General features: G+C 41.1%; 1 protein-coding gene across 2 annotated transcripts in view; it reads left to right on the top strand.

Annotated features, from left to right (window-relative positions):
• akap13 (A-kinase anchoring protein 13) overlaps positions 1-13,951 on the top strand; it is a 270,096-nt gene that overhangs the window by 98,981 nt on the left and 157,164 nt on the right. The window contains exons 10-11 of one of the 2 annotated variants that reach the window (XM_030054645.1): positions 952-2,403; positions 4,132-4,425. In XM_030054645.1, coding sequence (XP_029910505.1) covers positions 952-2,403; positions 4,132-4,425 — 1,746 coding nt within the window. Of the gene's footprint in view, positions 1-951; positions 4,426-13,951 lie in introns of both variants that reach the window. The other variant, XM_030054644.1, reaches the window with a different exon arrangement.

Below are 13,951 nucleotides of genomic sequence, written 5' to 3'. Positions count from 1 at the left end.
AGAATGTTAGCCGAGGTGATGTCCACTTCAGTGGCAGAACACCACTGAAGTATTTGGAGCATCCAGCCAGTGTCCAGCACTCAGTAACAATGAGAGGAAGATAGCACCACTACTGTCCTACATAACAGCCAGCAGAGAAATTTAAAGGTCTGCACCTGTCAACTATTTTTTTTTTTTTTTTTTTTTTTTTTTTTTTTGTTACAAGTAATCAATTATTTTTTGATTAGTTAATGAGCCTAAAGACCATTCTATTGATTAATATATTTAAAAAAATTGGATGTTGCATCAAATAAAAAGTCTAAAATTAATCTATGCCCTGTTATTATAGACTAAAACCACATTCAGTTTTGAAGTCATAACAGAAGCATTTTTTTGTCTATGAGAATCAGTTCAATAAATATGTATGAGTGAAAGTTGCCTGTAGATGTGGGTTATAATTGTTCAAACTGCTAACTGTATGAAAACTTTATGTGATAGAAGTAAACACTGTCTCTCTGTCCTCAACCTGTTTCTTCCCTTCCCTGGAATCTACATCTCTCTCTCTCTCTCTCTCTCCTCCACCACTCACCACCACCATCTCAAGGAAATTGAATCAGGTCAACTGGACTTTTTGTCCAGATGCCTATGACCTGGATGAATGAGAATATGCTTTCACCACTTGGTGTTACTACAGTAACATTGTTTAACATGAAGGCCAGTAATGACTCATGTTGTTCTGTTGCTTCATTTTCACATGTGATATGATATCCAAGTCAGATAAGTGGTTTGGTTTTGGTTCTTAATGTTAAGAAATGTTCAAATGAGATGCACAATAAGAAAAACACAACAGGTAGTACTTGAGAAGAAAACAAAATGAAACTTTGTGTAAAAACAACAACTTTCTTTCTTTATTTCTTTTTTTTTTTTTTTTTTTTTAAACTTTATTTAATCATATCCTTTCTCCTTTATCAGTAACCATGGGCCAGGACCAATCCAAGGACCCCCCGGACAGCGAGTCAGACCAAGCAGAGCTTTGCCAACCTGACCTGAGGGACCAGAGTCCTAAGCTGGAGAGTAAACCGAGGAGAGTGCTATGGCGAGATGGAGGCTGGATTGGAGCTGGAATTGCATCAGCCTCACACGGGCAAGAAATCCTCCCGAACACAATATGGTATCAGGATGAAAACTCAGACCAGAGCCTAAATGAGGGAACCAGAAAGGATTTCCATAGAAAGCAGCCAGTCTCTCAGACAGTTTGGTACACAACAGATCAGCCAAAAAATGGACAGCATGAGCACAAAGAACTGACCTCTCCTCAAGCTTCTGGTCTTAGTACTCCACAGCTGTTTGAACAGGGCCTTAGATTTCATCAGCTGTCACCAGCTCTTAGTCAGACCCATGGCACTGGAATACAGCCAGCACCGTCACATGTAGCTGGTGCACAAAGACAGGAAGTACACAGATCACAGCAGGAGGAGGAAGTAGGGGAGGAGTGGAAGGAGGAAGGAGTGGACAGAGATGGAAAGGAGGTTGAAAACAGGGAGAAGTCTAACTACAGAGAGATCAGTAAAAGAGCAGAGACAGAGGAGACCGGAGAAGAGAGGCAAGAGACTGAAGGGAGAGGGGAAAAGGGCAGGAGGAAAAGGAGAAAAAAGAGGGGAAAGAAGGGGGGCATGGATGCCAAACTTAGCTCCAGCTCTAGCATAGAGTCGCAGAGCCAGATAGAAATACAGACACAGAGAAAGAAAGTGACTGAACAAAATACTCAGCGAGAAACAGAAAGACCGTCTGATACACAGGCAGAGGCCAAGACTCAAACAGGAAGGGCTGACGTCTACTCTCCCAGTGTTTCTGAGCTAGTCTGGAGAAAGGAAGCCAGCAACAGCACAATGCATCTGCCCAGGCAGACAGAGGGTACAAGCAGGAACTCTCATGGACTTGATCATGAATCTACAACCGCAAATTCTTGTGGTAATGCTCAAGAACCGGGTCAGATAGACCTAGGGATAACAGAAATATCACAATTTCCAGCTTTACAGACATTGGAAACAATGGAATTATCAGAGGATGAGAGCATGGATATTCATGGACCTAATGGTGACCACACAAACCCCAGCTGTCGTAGCACTGCACCGGAATTTGGTCCAGTGAACCTAAGAAAAATGGAAAATTTTGAACTTACAGCTTTGCAACAATTTGGAAAGGAGAAATTATCAGATCCTGAACTTGTGGAATCAAATTTTGTCAAACCTGTACAACCCAGAACATCAATGGACCATATGGAGTCTTCCCAGTTATTAGAAAACAAGGATATTACTACTGCTGTTCAAACTGTAGCATCAGTGGACCTGACTGGTCTGGTGGAGTTTAACTGTGTAAAGGAACTTCCTCTCACATATTCAGATTCTACAGAATCCAGAAAAGGTATTTTGGAATTTCCTGAATATGATACAAGACATATAGAATCTATTAACCCTTCCAGCCCAGGACCACCTCTGAAGCATTTGAAGTTTATGGGAAAACCTATAGAATGTATAGGATCTGTGCAACCATCAGCAGCTGTGGGATTTATAGACCCTTTGCAAGTGAGAAGTCTGCCTTTTGAATGTACAGCAGATGCTTCACCACTTAAAATACAGGAAGGAAGCACTGATGAAACTACAATAGAATATTTACAAGATTGTTTGGCCTCTGAGGGCAAGAAAAAGGGAGAAGCTATGAAAAATGAAGAGAGGAAATGCATGCTTTCTGCAGAATTGGTAGCCAAAAATCAGAATTCTGAGAGGAGAGAAGAAAAAGAGAAGCGAGAAGAGATGGGGGTCAAGGAGAAACATGGCAAGGATTTATCCTCCACACACATAGAGAGAGAGGAAAGGATGGAAGAACTTAGACAGAGTGAGGGAAATAGAAGTGAGGACACAGAGAAAGAACAGAACTGTACTGAGGAGCTAGCGGCTACAGCAGTCGCACTTGTCACTGTAGCCATAGCATCGGCCATTGCCAGCATAGAACTGAGCCAAGGGCTAGCAGACAGTCAATCAGAAAGCAAGCTAGCTACACAGCTCACTAGCAAAGAGGAAGGTAATAATCCACCATCAGCACAGGATACCAAAGTACAAACTGAGACAGTAACCCAGCTTACAGAGGTGTTCGATATTCAAAGATCTACACAACTGAGCAGCAAAGGCCATGCTTATAGTGAGCTGCCACTTGTATCTCACACAGTCACATCTGAATTGAACACCAAATTAGCATCTGAGACAGAAAACCAACTCTCTAAAGAGCCACACATTAAACTCCATACACAGTTCACTATCAAAGAACAAGCAAGTGTTCAACTGTCAAAAGAAACTGTACTGTTGACAGAGATTGACATGCAAAGTAAAACACATGATAACCTGTCAACTGACAGAGAAAACCAACCCACAACACACCTAAATAACAAAGAGCAGGCTAATCTTGACCTGCCAGTGTTGACACAGCTTCACAAAGAGGGAACTGAACCAGCAACAACTAGAGAAAATGAACTTTGTTCACTTCATAAAAAAGAGGACCGCTTAGTGCAGGGTAACATAAAGTCTTTACCAGATGCAGATGAAATATTGACCCAGGTAAACATCCAAAGCCACATGCAGACAAAGATCCCCCACCACCAAGACAGCCAAATCCCCTGCCCTGTTGTAGACACAGGAAAATGTCCACAGATCTCTGACATGGTCCACTCCCAGCTTAAGAATCTCAGAGAGTTTAGTGGTCTCCAGTTTTTATCTGAAGATCAATGCTGTTTAAATTCACATTTCCAAGAAAATAAGATGCATAAAACAGCTGACAGTCACCTTTCATTATCTGTATCTGCAACTCAGGGTATCGTAAGCGGTCCAACACATGTGCAGGATGATTTAGACAGTATCAACACAGAATGTGAGGTGGAAGGCAAAGGGACTTGTGAAGAAAGCTTCAATGACACACTAAACTCAGACTGTCAGGCTGCAAAGTGTGAAGGTGATCTACACCCAGACAGCCAGGGCGAGAGGCTACATGTTCATGATGTCACCTGTTGTGATAATGGGGTCAATTCCTCTGCATTGCCTCCTCGTGGGACACCTTACGCAACTCCCTGTGACTCACTCTATATGGTCTCTTCAAATCCAGAATCAGAGGAACAGACTGCTCCTGTGAGTCTTGAAAATAAGGGAACCCAGTTATCCCAGTCACTGGCTGAGAAGGGGCTTGTTGCCACCACCCATTTTGAGACTTGTACTGCCACATTCCCTTGTGAGGGTCACCACAGTGTCTCTATGGATAATGAGGATGGCTTATTCCAAGGCCTAGCAAAAGAAATGGACACTCAGGATACAGTGACTGGATGGAGGGAGAAAGAAGCAAGGAAGAACAGTGAAGAGGCAAACAGAGATGCAGCTATAGCACATGACAGATCACAGATGGGTAAATTCTGTCCTCCTGTCTTCTCTCTCGCTCTCTCTCTTACACCATAAATGTACTCCATTTGAATCGCACAGTAGTTTTTTTCACAACTTTATTTTCAAGAATTCTATGCTTCATTTTAGTACATACAATGTATTTGTAACAGTGGTCCCCACATGTACCATTTTACACATTTTTCTTATCTTCTCCCCGTTTGTACTGCCAAATGAAGCAGAAATGCCATAAACCCACTTCTGCCATAAACCCACTTCTCCCTGACCATTGACACATCAGCAAAACTACTAGCAATTGCCCAAGCGTAACTTATTACTTCCCCCAAATTATTATCCAAAATTGTTCAGTTTCCTAAGTGTACCCAAACGTACCCCCAAAGTATGCACTTTGTCTTTCTTGTGGGTGATAGTAGGACACCTTTTGGGTGATATTAGGACCTCATATTGATATTAGGCATGAAGGAAGAAAGGCTGTATTTTTATCATCAGTCTCAATCTCATCCCTCATCTACAATATGAGATAACCCTATGCTCTTTAGAGGAAGGCCTTTTGTGTGGAGAAAGTGGGTCAGCGGTGAAATCCTAAATTTGGTAATTGGCTTTGAGGAAAAGGGTCATAAATCATTTGCTTTACTCTTTGACCACAATTCAAGAAACAATTTATCGAAATACTTGCAGTTAAGACACTTAGTTGTGATAATTTTTTGTCTTACTCACTGTGAAGGTATTGAGCTATTGACAAAAGTGTTTGACATTTTGATGTAGGGTGGGAGATGTTTATTTACTACTGTAATCTTGCAGAAAAACTGATTACCCTGAAAATAATCAGGGAGTATTACTTGGACTTGTCATTTGAGGAGAGGGAGGGAGATGTAGGAATCAGCATTAGAAAAAGAAACTTGAAACCTGAACCAATTCATTTGATTTTTTTTTTTTTTTCAAAAACATGGGAACAATGATTAGCAATTTTGTAAAAAAAAAAAAAAAAAAAAAAACACAACAGCAAGACTGCTGTTGTGGTTTTGTCTGGTGAGTTGCTGCAGACCTTGCCAAGCACGGCAGGGGTCGAATTGGTGTTCAATCCCTCACCTGTACTGTTGTGGGTCCCCTGAGTGGAAAGCAGCATTGCGGGCCTTTAGTAGAAGGCGCACATCACTGGTCATCCAGGGCTTGTTGTTAGGAAACACCTTAATTTGTTTGGTGGCAGTGAAATTGTCCATGGAGCATTTGATGTAAAACAGCACAGTCGAGGTGTAGTTGTCAATGTTGTCCCTCTCAAAAAGTGTCCACACAGTGCGCCTGAAGCAATCCTGGAATTACTCAGACACTTCCTCTGGCCACACCTGTATGCTTTTGACAGCTGGTTTGACTGTGTTGATGAGAGGTCTGTATGCCGGTGTCAAGAACAGGGATATGTGGTCAGACAGTCCCAGATGAGGTAGGGGTGTAGCTTTGTATCCATCCTTAATGTTGCTATAAACATGGTCCAGAGTGTTGTTTTCTCTCGTGGGACAATGGACATGCTGGTAAAAATTGGGGAGGACAGTCTTCATATTGGCCTGGTTAAAATCACCCACTATTACAAACATTCCGTCTGGGTGGGCCTGTTGTTGTTTGCTAATGACAGTTAGCAAGTAGCCGAGAGCTGAGGCAGTGTTAGCATCGGGAGGTATGTAAACACCAGTGCACCAGTTGTTGTTAGTGGAAACACAACCCCCCCCACCCCACCCCCATCTGATCTTACCGGAGTCTGTAGTCCGGTCGGCTCTGTGTGCTACCTTCTAATGACCTCCGCCGTCACTGCAGTTTGGTTTGACTGTATCTTACTCGGCATGACTTATGCCACTATGCCCTGTTGGTCATCAGTGTGGCTTCTGTGCCATTCCCATCATCCAGCCTATTCAGGTCCAGCTGAGCAGGTATCTGTCCAAATTCTTGAAATTCAAGAAGATCCCTCGCCAATGACACATAACCACTGCCTACTGGTGGCTTACTTGAGCAGGCAGGGCATTGTAAATCTGCCCGTGTTTCCACTTGGCAGAGAGCACAGAGTTCCCAGTTAGTGGGGCAGTGCAGCTTCTTAGATGTAGAACGCTCGGCTGGATCAATCAGGATATGACGTTTTGACATGATGCAGGCACAGTGTTGTATCAACTTGCTGAAGAGTGTAGTAGGCTGCCTTGCCAGTAGCTAGCTGACACATCAAAAATCCTGTAGTGCACATAAACATACCATGTTGAATATGTAAGTGTATATTGGTATTATTTTATACATTTATTTATTTTTGTACATATTTAGTGAGAAAAATGTCATTAACACACTCTTTGCTAATATTACACAATGGCTGGTTAGCTAGCTAGCTAGCTAGCAATATTTCATTTAATTTATCATCTCATCAACAACATTTCATTCATCATCAACAGCTAGAAATAGTGTTTGATCAATAGGAACATGATTAAAATACTCACCTGTCCATACATCAACATACTTCCTCTTCTCTCATGTTCACTTCACCTTGGGGTATGTAGATGATATGCTGAAAGTTTCATGCTTCTGTCATAAAATGCACAATTTGGTTTGGTTAACCGCCCCACTATTTGGGTCTCTTAGGATAATGTATGCTGGAGTTATGGCCGTTTCAATTTTCACAGCGAAGGATCGAAATTCGGCCATGCCCCCTCAGCAATGTCGAAAACTCACCATTTTGATAACTTTTCATCTCCTGTAGTTGATACTGACTGAATTTCAGGTTGCTGACATCAAAACTCTAGGAGGCGTTCGCAAAAGTATGAGGGCTAAAAATGGCAAAAATGGTGTCAAAAACGCAACTTTGACCCAAAATGGCCACCTTCATGTTGGACTTAGGGCTTTAGGACTTTTTGGTGCGTCTGGGCATGATAAATATGTATACCAAATCTCATTGTTCTACGATAAACTGTATTGAGGGGCTCAATTTTTCTAATTTTGTAGGTGGCGCTGTTGAGCCATTTTGCCCCACCTTTTTGCGAGACCCATAAAATATAAAATTTTTCGCCAGAACTGACGCGCACGCCAATTTTGGTGAGTTTTTGTACATGCGCATTCGAGATATTCACGATCAAAGAGTTGTAATAATAATAATAATAATAATAATCCCTTTGGAAACAATAGGGCTTCGTGCTGGTCAGTGCTCGGGCCCTAATTAGAGAGTTACTAGGATCTGTTAAATATAAAATGACATCATCTGCCAGAAGATTAGCCTCGTGAATTTTCTGGTCCACCCTGAAGCCTCTTATTCCAGAATCTTGTCTAATTGCTTCAGCAAGTGGCTCAATAGCCAGAACAAAGAGCCCTGGTGACCAAGGACTACCTTGTTGGCTAGATCTACTTAAAGGGAACGCAGCTGAAGTTTATCCATTTGTGGTTATTTTAGCACGAGGTCTATGATAAAGAGTCCTCACCCAATCAATAAACAAATGGCCAAATCCAAACTTGGTCAACACTCTAAACAAATACGGCCACTATAGCCTATCGAAGGCCTTTTCAGCATCTAGTGCTACAGCAATACTACAGCAAGTGTTTTTGTATAAAACCACACTGATCTGGATTTATTAGTTGTGGCAAGTATTGGCCAAGCCTGTTAGCCAGGGCCTTAGAAATCAACTTATAGTCAGTATTTAATCATGAAATAGGCCGATATGAAGAGCACTTTAATGGGTCTCTATTCTTTTTATGAATTACAGTGATTATGACTGTAGAGAATGACTCAGGAAGAGATTGGGTTATAGATGCCAAATTTATTACATCCATGATAAGCGGGATGAGTACATCCTTGAATCCTCTATAAAATTCAGGAGGGAAACCATCCTCCCCTGGTGATTGATTGGACTGCAATGAGCTCAGCGCCTTTTCAATCTCCTTTGAAGTGAAGGGTAAGTCGAGTTTTTCCTGGTCTTCCTGGTCAAGTTTGGGCAGTTCAATACTGGACAGAAATTCATCAATTTTGGCCAGATCCCCTGGCAGTTATGATGTATACAACTTTCCTCTGCCATCAGTTGCCATGACAGGACTTTATGTGCCTTTTCCCCCAGTTCATAGTATTTCTGTTTTGTTACAAGATAGTTCTTTTGGTTTTGTAAGTGTCTAATGTATTATATTTAAGCTTTTTATTAACTAATGAGCTGCATAGTTCCTTGGATCCAGATTGTTGGAACTCCCTCTCTAATTTCAAAATATCCTTCTCCAGTACCTCCATTTCTGCCATATATTTTTTCTTGACACCCTTTGTGTATGAGATTATATGCCCCCTTAAAAAAGCTTTTAATGTATCCCATAGTATAAAACTGTAGGAGAGGAGAAGAGAGGAGGAGGAGAGGAGAGGAGACAAACTTACAGAAATCTGGCCTCTGGAGGAGGATAGGGTTCAAACGCTATCTGTATGGGACATTTGGTTTTTCTGGAATCAATATGGACAATGTTAATGGTGAATGATCTGATAAAGTTCAATTCTAGTGAAAGAGTTATGGGAGCAGGAATAGAAGGAGTAGTCTCTGGTTTGGGGGTGCATTTGTCTCCATATGTCTGTTAAGTTTAAATCTTTCATAAAAGCTAGAGTTGCTTTGGCTGCCTTAGTTTTAGGAACTGTTGAGGCTGACTTGTCTAAAATTAAAGTCTCCCCCTACCAATATATTCTGCCGTCCCCCAGATACTTTAAGAAAGATATCTTGAATAAAGGATTTATCATCATAATTTGGTGCATATAAATTTAACAATGTCCACAGTTCTGAGTATATCTGACAATGAGCTAATACATACCGACTCAATGGATCAATAATAGTTTCTTCTACCATCACAGGTATGTTTTTATTTATTAAAATAGCTACTCCCCTGGCCCTGGAACTAAAGGACGATGATATCACACGTCCTACCCAATCCCTCTTTAATTTCAAATGTTCCTGAGTATTAAGGTGAGTTTCCTGTATAAAAGCAATATCAATTTTGATTTTTTTCCGATATGTTAATACCCTTTTTCTTTTTACAGGCCCATTCAACCCATTTACATTAAAACTAACAAATTTTACAACCCTATCTATCCAGACTAAGCAGAAAAGTATTATAACCACCCAAAGCTCTTCTAAGTGAAGCAAGCCTCTCATAATGTGGTAACCATAAGCAAATCGAAGTACTGACCATAATGAACGCAAAAACAGAAAAGTAATCCTCTCTCCCCCCAGGCACCAACACTAAACATATAGCGCCATCTTCCCCATTTATTCGGGAAGTGAAAGTTACACTAATCAAACATGACATAGCGTCCTAGCAACATATGTTAAACATAGGGCTCTACTTATAACACATATCATAGGTTATAACATACCATCTTATCAAAAGTTATCGTAAATGTTAATAATACCCATTAAATCCAAGTGAAATTAACTTTAAACTCACCAATCGGTTTCAATAGAATTCATCTCCAACATAAACACAACTAGGAGATATTCTCGGCCATACAGTGGGGACAATACATATAAATTCACCCTTGACATCTCGAAACAGTCATGGGACAAGGTTACTTCATTTTTATCCACAGGTTATGCGGGTTGTATACCCTCTATGTAGACTCAGTTGCCCGGCACGCTGGCTCGCGGAGGAATGCCTTCGCTTCCCTGGGTGATTTAAAGATTCTTCTTTGTCCAGTTTGTCGGAAAGGGCCCAATTGCCATTCCTTATCTCTTGTAGAATGAGTGAGTCCCTTTCACCACTCCTGCGTTCTGTTCCCACTGCCATTGTGCCGCTAACAACTTTCCTGTCGTTAGCCTCAATCTCCTTGTTCTCCTCAGGTGTCAGAGGTCACTTGTTAGTTAAATCCTTTTGTTTCTTCTTGGATCTTAGATACATGCCGCAACTGCATGGCCAACTTAAGTTAAGATTTGGGTGTTTTTAAGGGTTTTAAATGGATTTGTTTGGAGAGCCCTCTGGGCACCGTCCGTCTAGCTCCACTGCATCATGAGACCCCCAACATCTGTACATTTTACCAAAGATTATTTTTTTCACCCAATATTGAAATGTGAAACAAAAAAACTATATAAGCATGCTTTATAAAACAAAAACAAAACAGATTTCACAATGCTCTTTTCAAGGAGACCATACTTAACTACATTTGTTGCGACACTGTGCTGATGATTCTCTTACTGCCTGCTTGCATGATGATGACTTTTTCTGGGCGAATGGCTTTGATGTGAAACTACAGTTTCCCTGATTTTAAGCCTAGTACATAAGAGGCTCTTGTGCTGTATTACTGTCACATTGCAAGACATTGACAAACAAAAATTATATGTACCAGTGATTTTGAATGATTGGCTAATTTACTACAGTTTTTCCACATTGTGCATTGCACCAAAACATTTTGTAAATCATGCAAGGGTGCTAAATATTTCATGATCAAAATCACTTGCTATCCAAATTTGAATTTTTGGTTAAAATGCCCACCTTGTGGGGTGTCCAGGTGGCTCCCCTGGACTAAATCCTAAAGCTAAAGCCAAATCTTTACCACAGTGGCCCAGACAAAAAAAAAAAAAAAAAAAAAAAAGGAAAGGAAGGACCCACTTTATAATGTTCTACCTCTTTTCGCCATTCATAAACTATATTACTGATAACTGACTGTGTAAAGCAAATGTTTAATTACAGTGATGGAATACTGGTAGGACGACAGTTTGATGTCTCTGAAAGTTCATTTTCATATTGTAGTGGAATGAATGGAATCCAATGGCTAGAGGAAGAGGAGGAAAAAGGGAGGAAAAATTGTATTTGAGTTCTACAATACGACTGCTTGCTTTGGGAAAAGATTGGCAGACATAAAGTATATAAATTTTGTAGATATTACAGTTAACATGCAAAATCACTGGTATGGCCCTTTTAACCCACTGAAACACCCACATCCAAGACGATCTAGCTGCAGACCTCCAGCGTGAGGCGTCTTCTGGTGGAGGCTCCCGTCTCAGGCCAACCTCCAGCGTGAGACCGGTTGGGACTGGAAGTGTGCACAATAAACTTCAAAATAAAACCAAGTTGTCGATTTTGTAAGAGAAAATTTCGTTGCTGATTTATATTTAATTAGTAAACTTTCAGAAGTGGAAGACATCAGTTTCTTAAATATATAGCACTTTTGATGTTGTCTAGCTTTTATTTGTGGCATTAACCACAATTACACCAGTAACATCAAATATTAGTCCTCCAATGGGGTAAACTCCAGGTGCACGTACAAGAAATTTCAAATAAACCTTTAACCTGCTGCATCAATTTATAAACTTTTAGCCTACGAAAAACCTAACCTTTAATTTAAGAAAGACATGTAATCAGATGCCATAGGATAAAGGCATAACAGATACCACATACTGTCAACCTGGAGTCCCTCTGAAGACTAGTTACATGAAAACATCAATCTATGCACATTTGTTCAGACTTAACAGCTCATGTATAACATTTATTTAAGCGCCATATTTTTCAAATTTCTATTGTATTAAATGTCTTCAGTGATACACCTGAAGATCTTAAGAATGTTGGCACCAATCAGATTTTCAACTGCTTAAATATAAAATTGTCAGCATTTAGGGAGAGGAAAAGATAACATTGCAGTCATTTTCTTGAAATGCACTAAGTCACCTGTGACCTTCATGGTATAATTAAAGTAAATAAATTAATATCTCATAACTACATATTTTTATATACAAAATGAAAATATAATACAATTAAAGCAATAAGGAAAACAGGATGAAAGGACACCAAATCACTCAGTTCTATTCAGCCTTTTATTGAACATTGTTAGCCTTAAATCCAATATCACAACCCATCCTTGTTAGTCTAAGATAAGATAAGATAAGATAAGATATTCCTTTATTAGTCCCACGGTGGGGAAATTCCACGCATCACAGCAGCAAAGTGGATAGCAAGATACGAAGCACATTTTACACAATAAACAGTATATACAGATAACAGTACCAAGAGCAATATAAACACTGTAAACAAGGAATGTAGAAAAATACTATGTGAACAATTTAAACAACAGAAGAAGATAACCCAAAACCTGGAGGACAACACACTCCGGAGGTTCAGGGTTAGTGTGAACCCATGAGACCAAGTGGCAGCACCTTAACCAGGAGTTAAGGTGCTGAGAATGTGCATTCTAGTGCAGTCAGTGCAGTCCTGGAGAGTGTGTGGTCTACTGGGAGCACTGGTTGTTATAAAGTCTGACGGCTGCAGGAAGGAAGAACCTGCGATAGCGTTCCTTCACACACTTTGGGTGAAGCAGTCTGTCACTGAAGGAGCTCTCCAGTGTAGTTAAAGTGTCCTGCAGGGGGTGGGAGTCGTTCACAATCATGGATGACAGCTTAGCCATCATCCTCCTCTCACCTACCACCTCCACTGAGTCGAGGGGGCATCCCAGGACAGAGCTGGCCTTCCTGATCAGTTTGTCAAGTCTCTTCCTGTCAACCGTTGAGATGCTGCTCCCCCAGCAGACCACTCCATAAAAGATGGCTGATGCCACCACGGTGTCATAAAAGGTCTTCAGGAGTGCCCCCTACTACTACTCCTTCATTTCACATTCAGTGTAGGTCATGTTGTCAGCAATCTCCTCACAAAAGACCCATATCTTCAGTTTTTTCGAATTTAAATTTGAAATGGTCAAGGATTGCTTCTGTCTCCTGGTCATCGGGATGGCAACGTTCTTTTTCATCCCACAGACTTCTGTACTGCCTCCCAACCTCTTCCAATTCTTCCTCTCCCACAGTGAGGACACAGGGAAACTCCACCTTGGCCGAAAACAAGTGTTGGTTTGTTTCGACCCACTCTGCAGCCTTTTTGCAGTGATGAAGTACCCTGGCCCCCGCTTCATCCTATGAAAAAGACTGAGGGAAAAAAGTGTTAAATAAAAACTTGGTGGCTGATTAATGGTTTTTGTGTTAATTTTAAGAGAAGTTTAACAGACGGGTTGAATTTGACCGGGAACACTAAAGTAAGGGGCAAGAGGTGAACACGACAGAGGGTTAAACAGCTTTTGGACTGATTGTGATGTTAGATACTGCATGTGATGTTAACTTTGGAGAGTGAAAAGTGTCGTCTCAGTAACACCGCGGCACAAACACGCCTTGTAAAACGTAGGCCATTACCTCGTTTAGGACAGATAACACTACACAAATACAAACATCGTAACACTTACAGGATAATCCCTCGACCCACTATTTGATTTATCAATGGCTAGATGTAATGTACGACCAGGAGGGGGTCTGCAAAACAGCGGAGAACTCACCCGGGACTTGTAGATGCTAAGTGTGTGCTGTCGCGTGTGCTGAGTGTTGAGTGTGCTGTTGCTTTTATGCAACAGTCATAATATCCGCACATGGTAGTTTATTGCCCACAAAGTTGTGTGTAAGGCAGTGCTTCATTACCCTCATCTGAACTACAGCCCTAACCACAACCGCAGCCTGGCAGGCAGCACTGCCAGTGGGGGCAAGAAACGCAGGAAGCAACTGTATCTAGGTTTCTTACCTCCCCCT

The sequence above is a fragment of the Myripristis murdjan genome, chromosome 6 (genome assembly GCF_902150065.1).
Source record: "Myripristis murdjan chromosome 6, fMyrMur1.1, whole genome shotgun sequence".
NCBI classification, from domain to species: Eukaryota; Metazoa; Chordata; class Actinopteri; order Holocentriformes; family Holocentridae; genus Myripristis; species Myripristis murdjan.
This window is presented reverse-complemented; position numbering and strand designations above follow the sequence as displayed.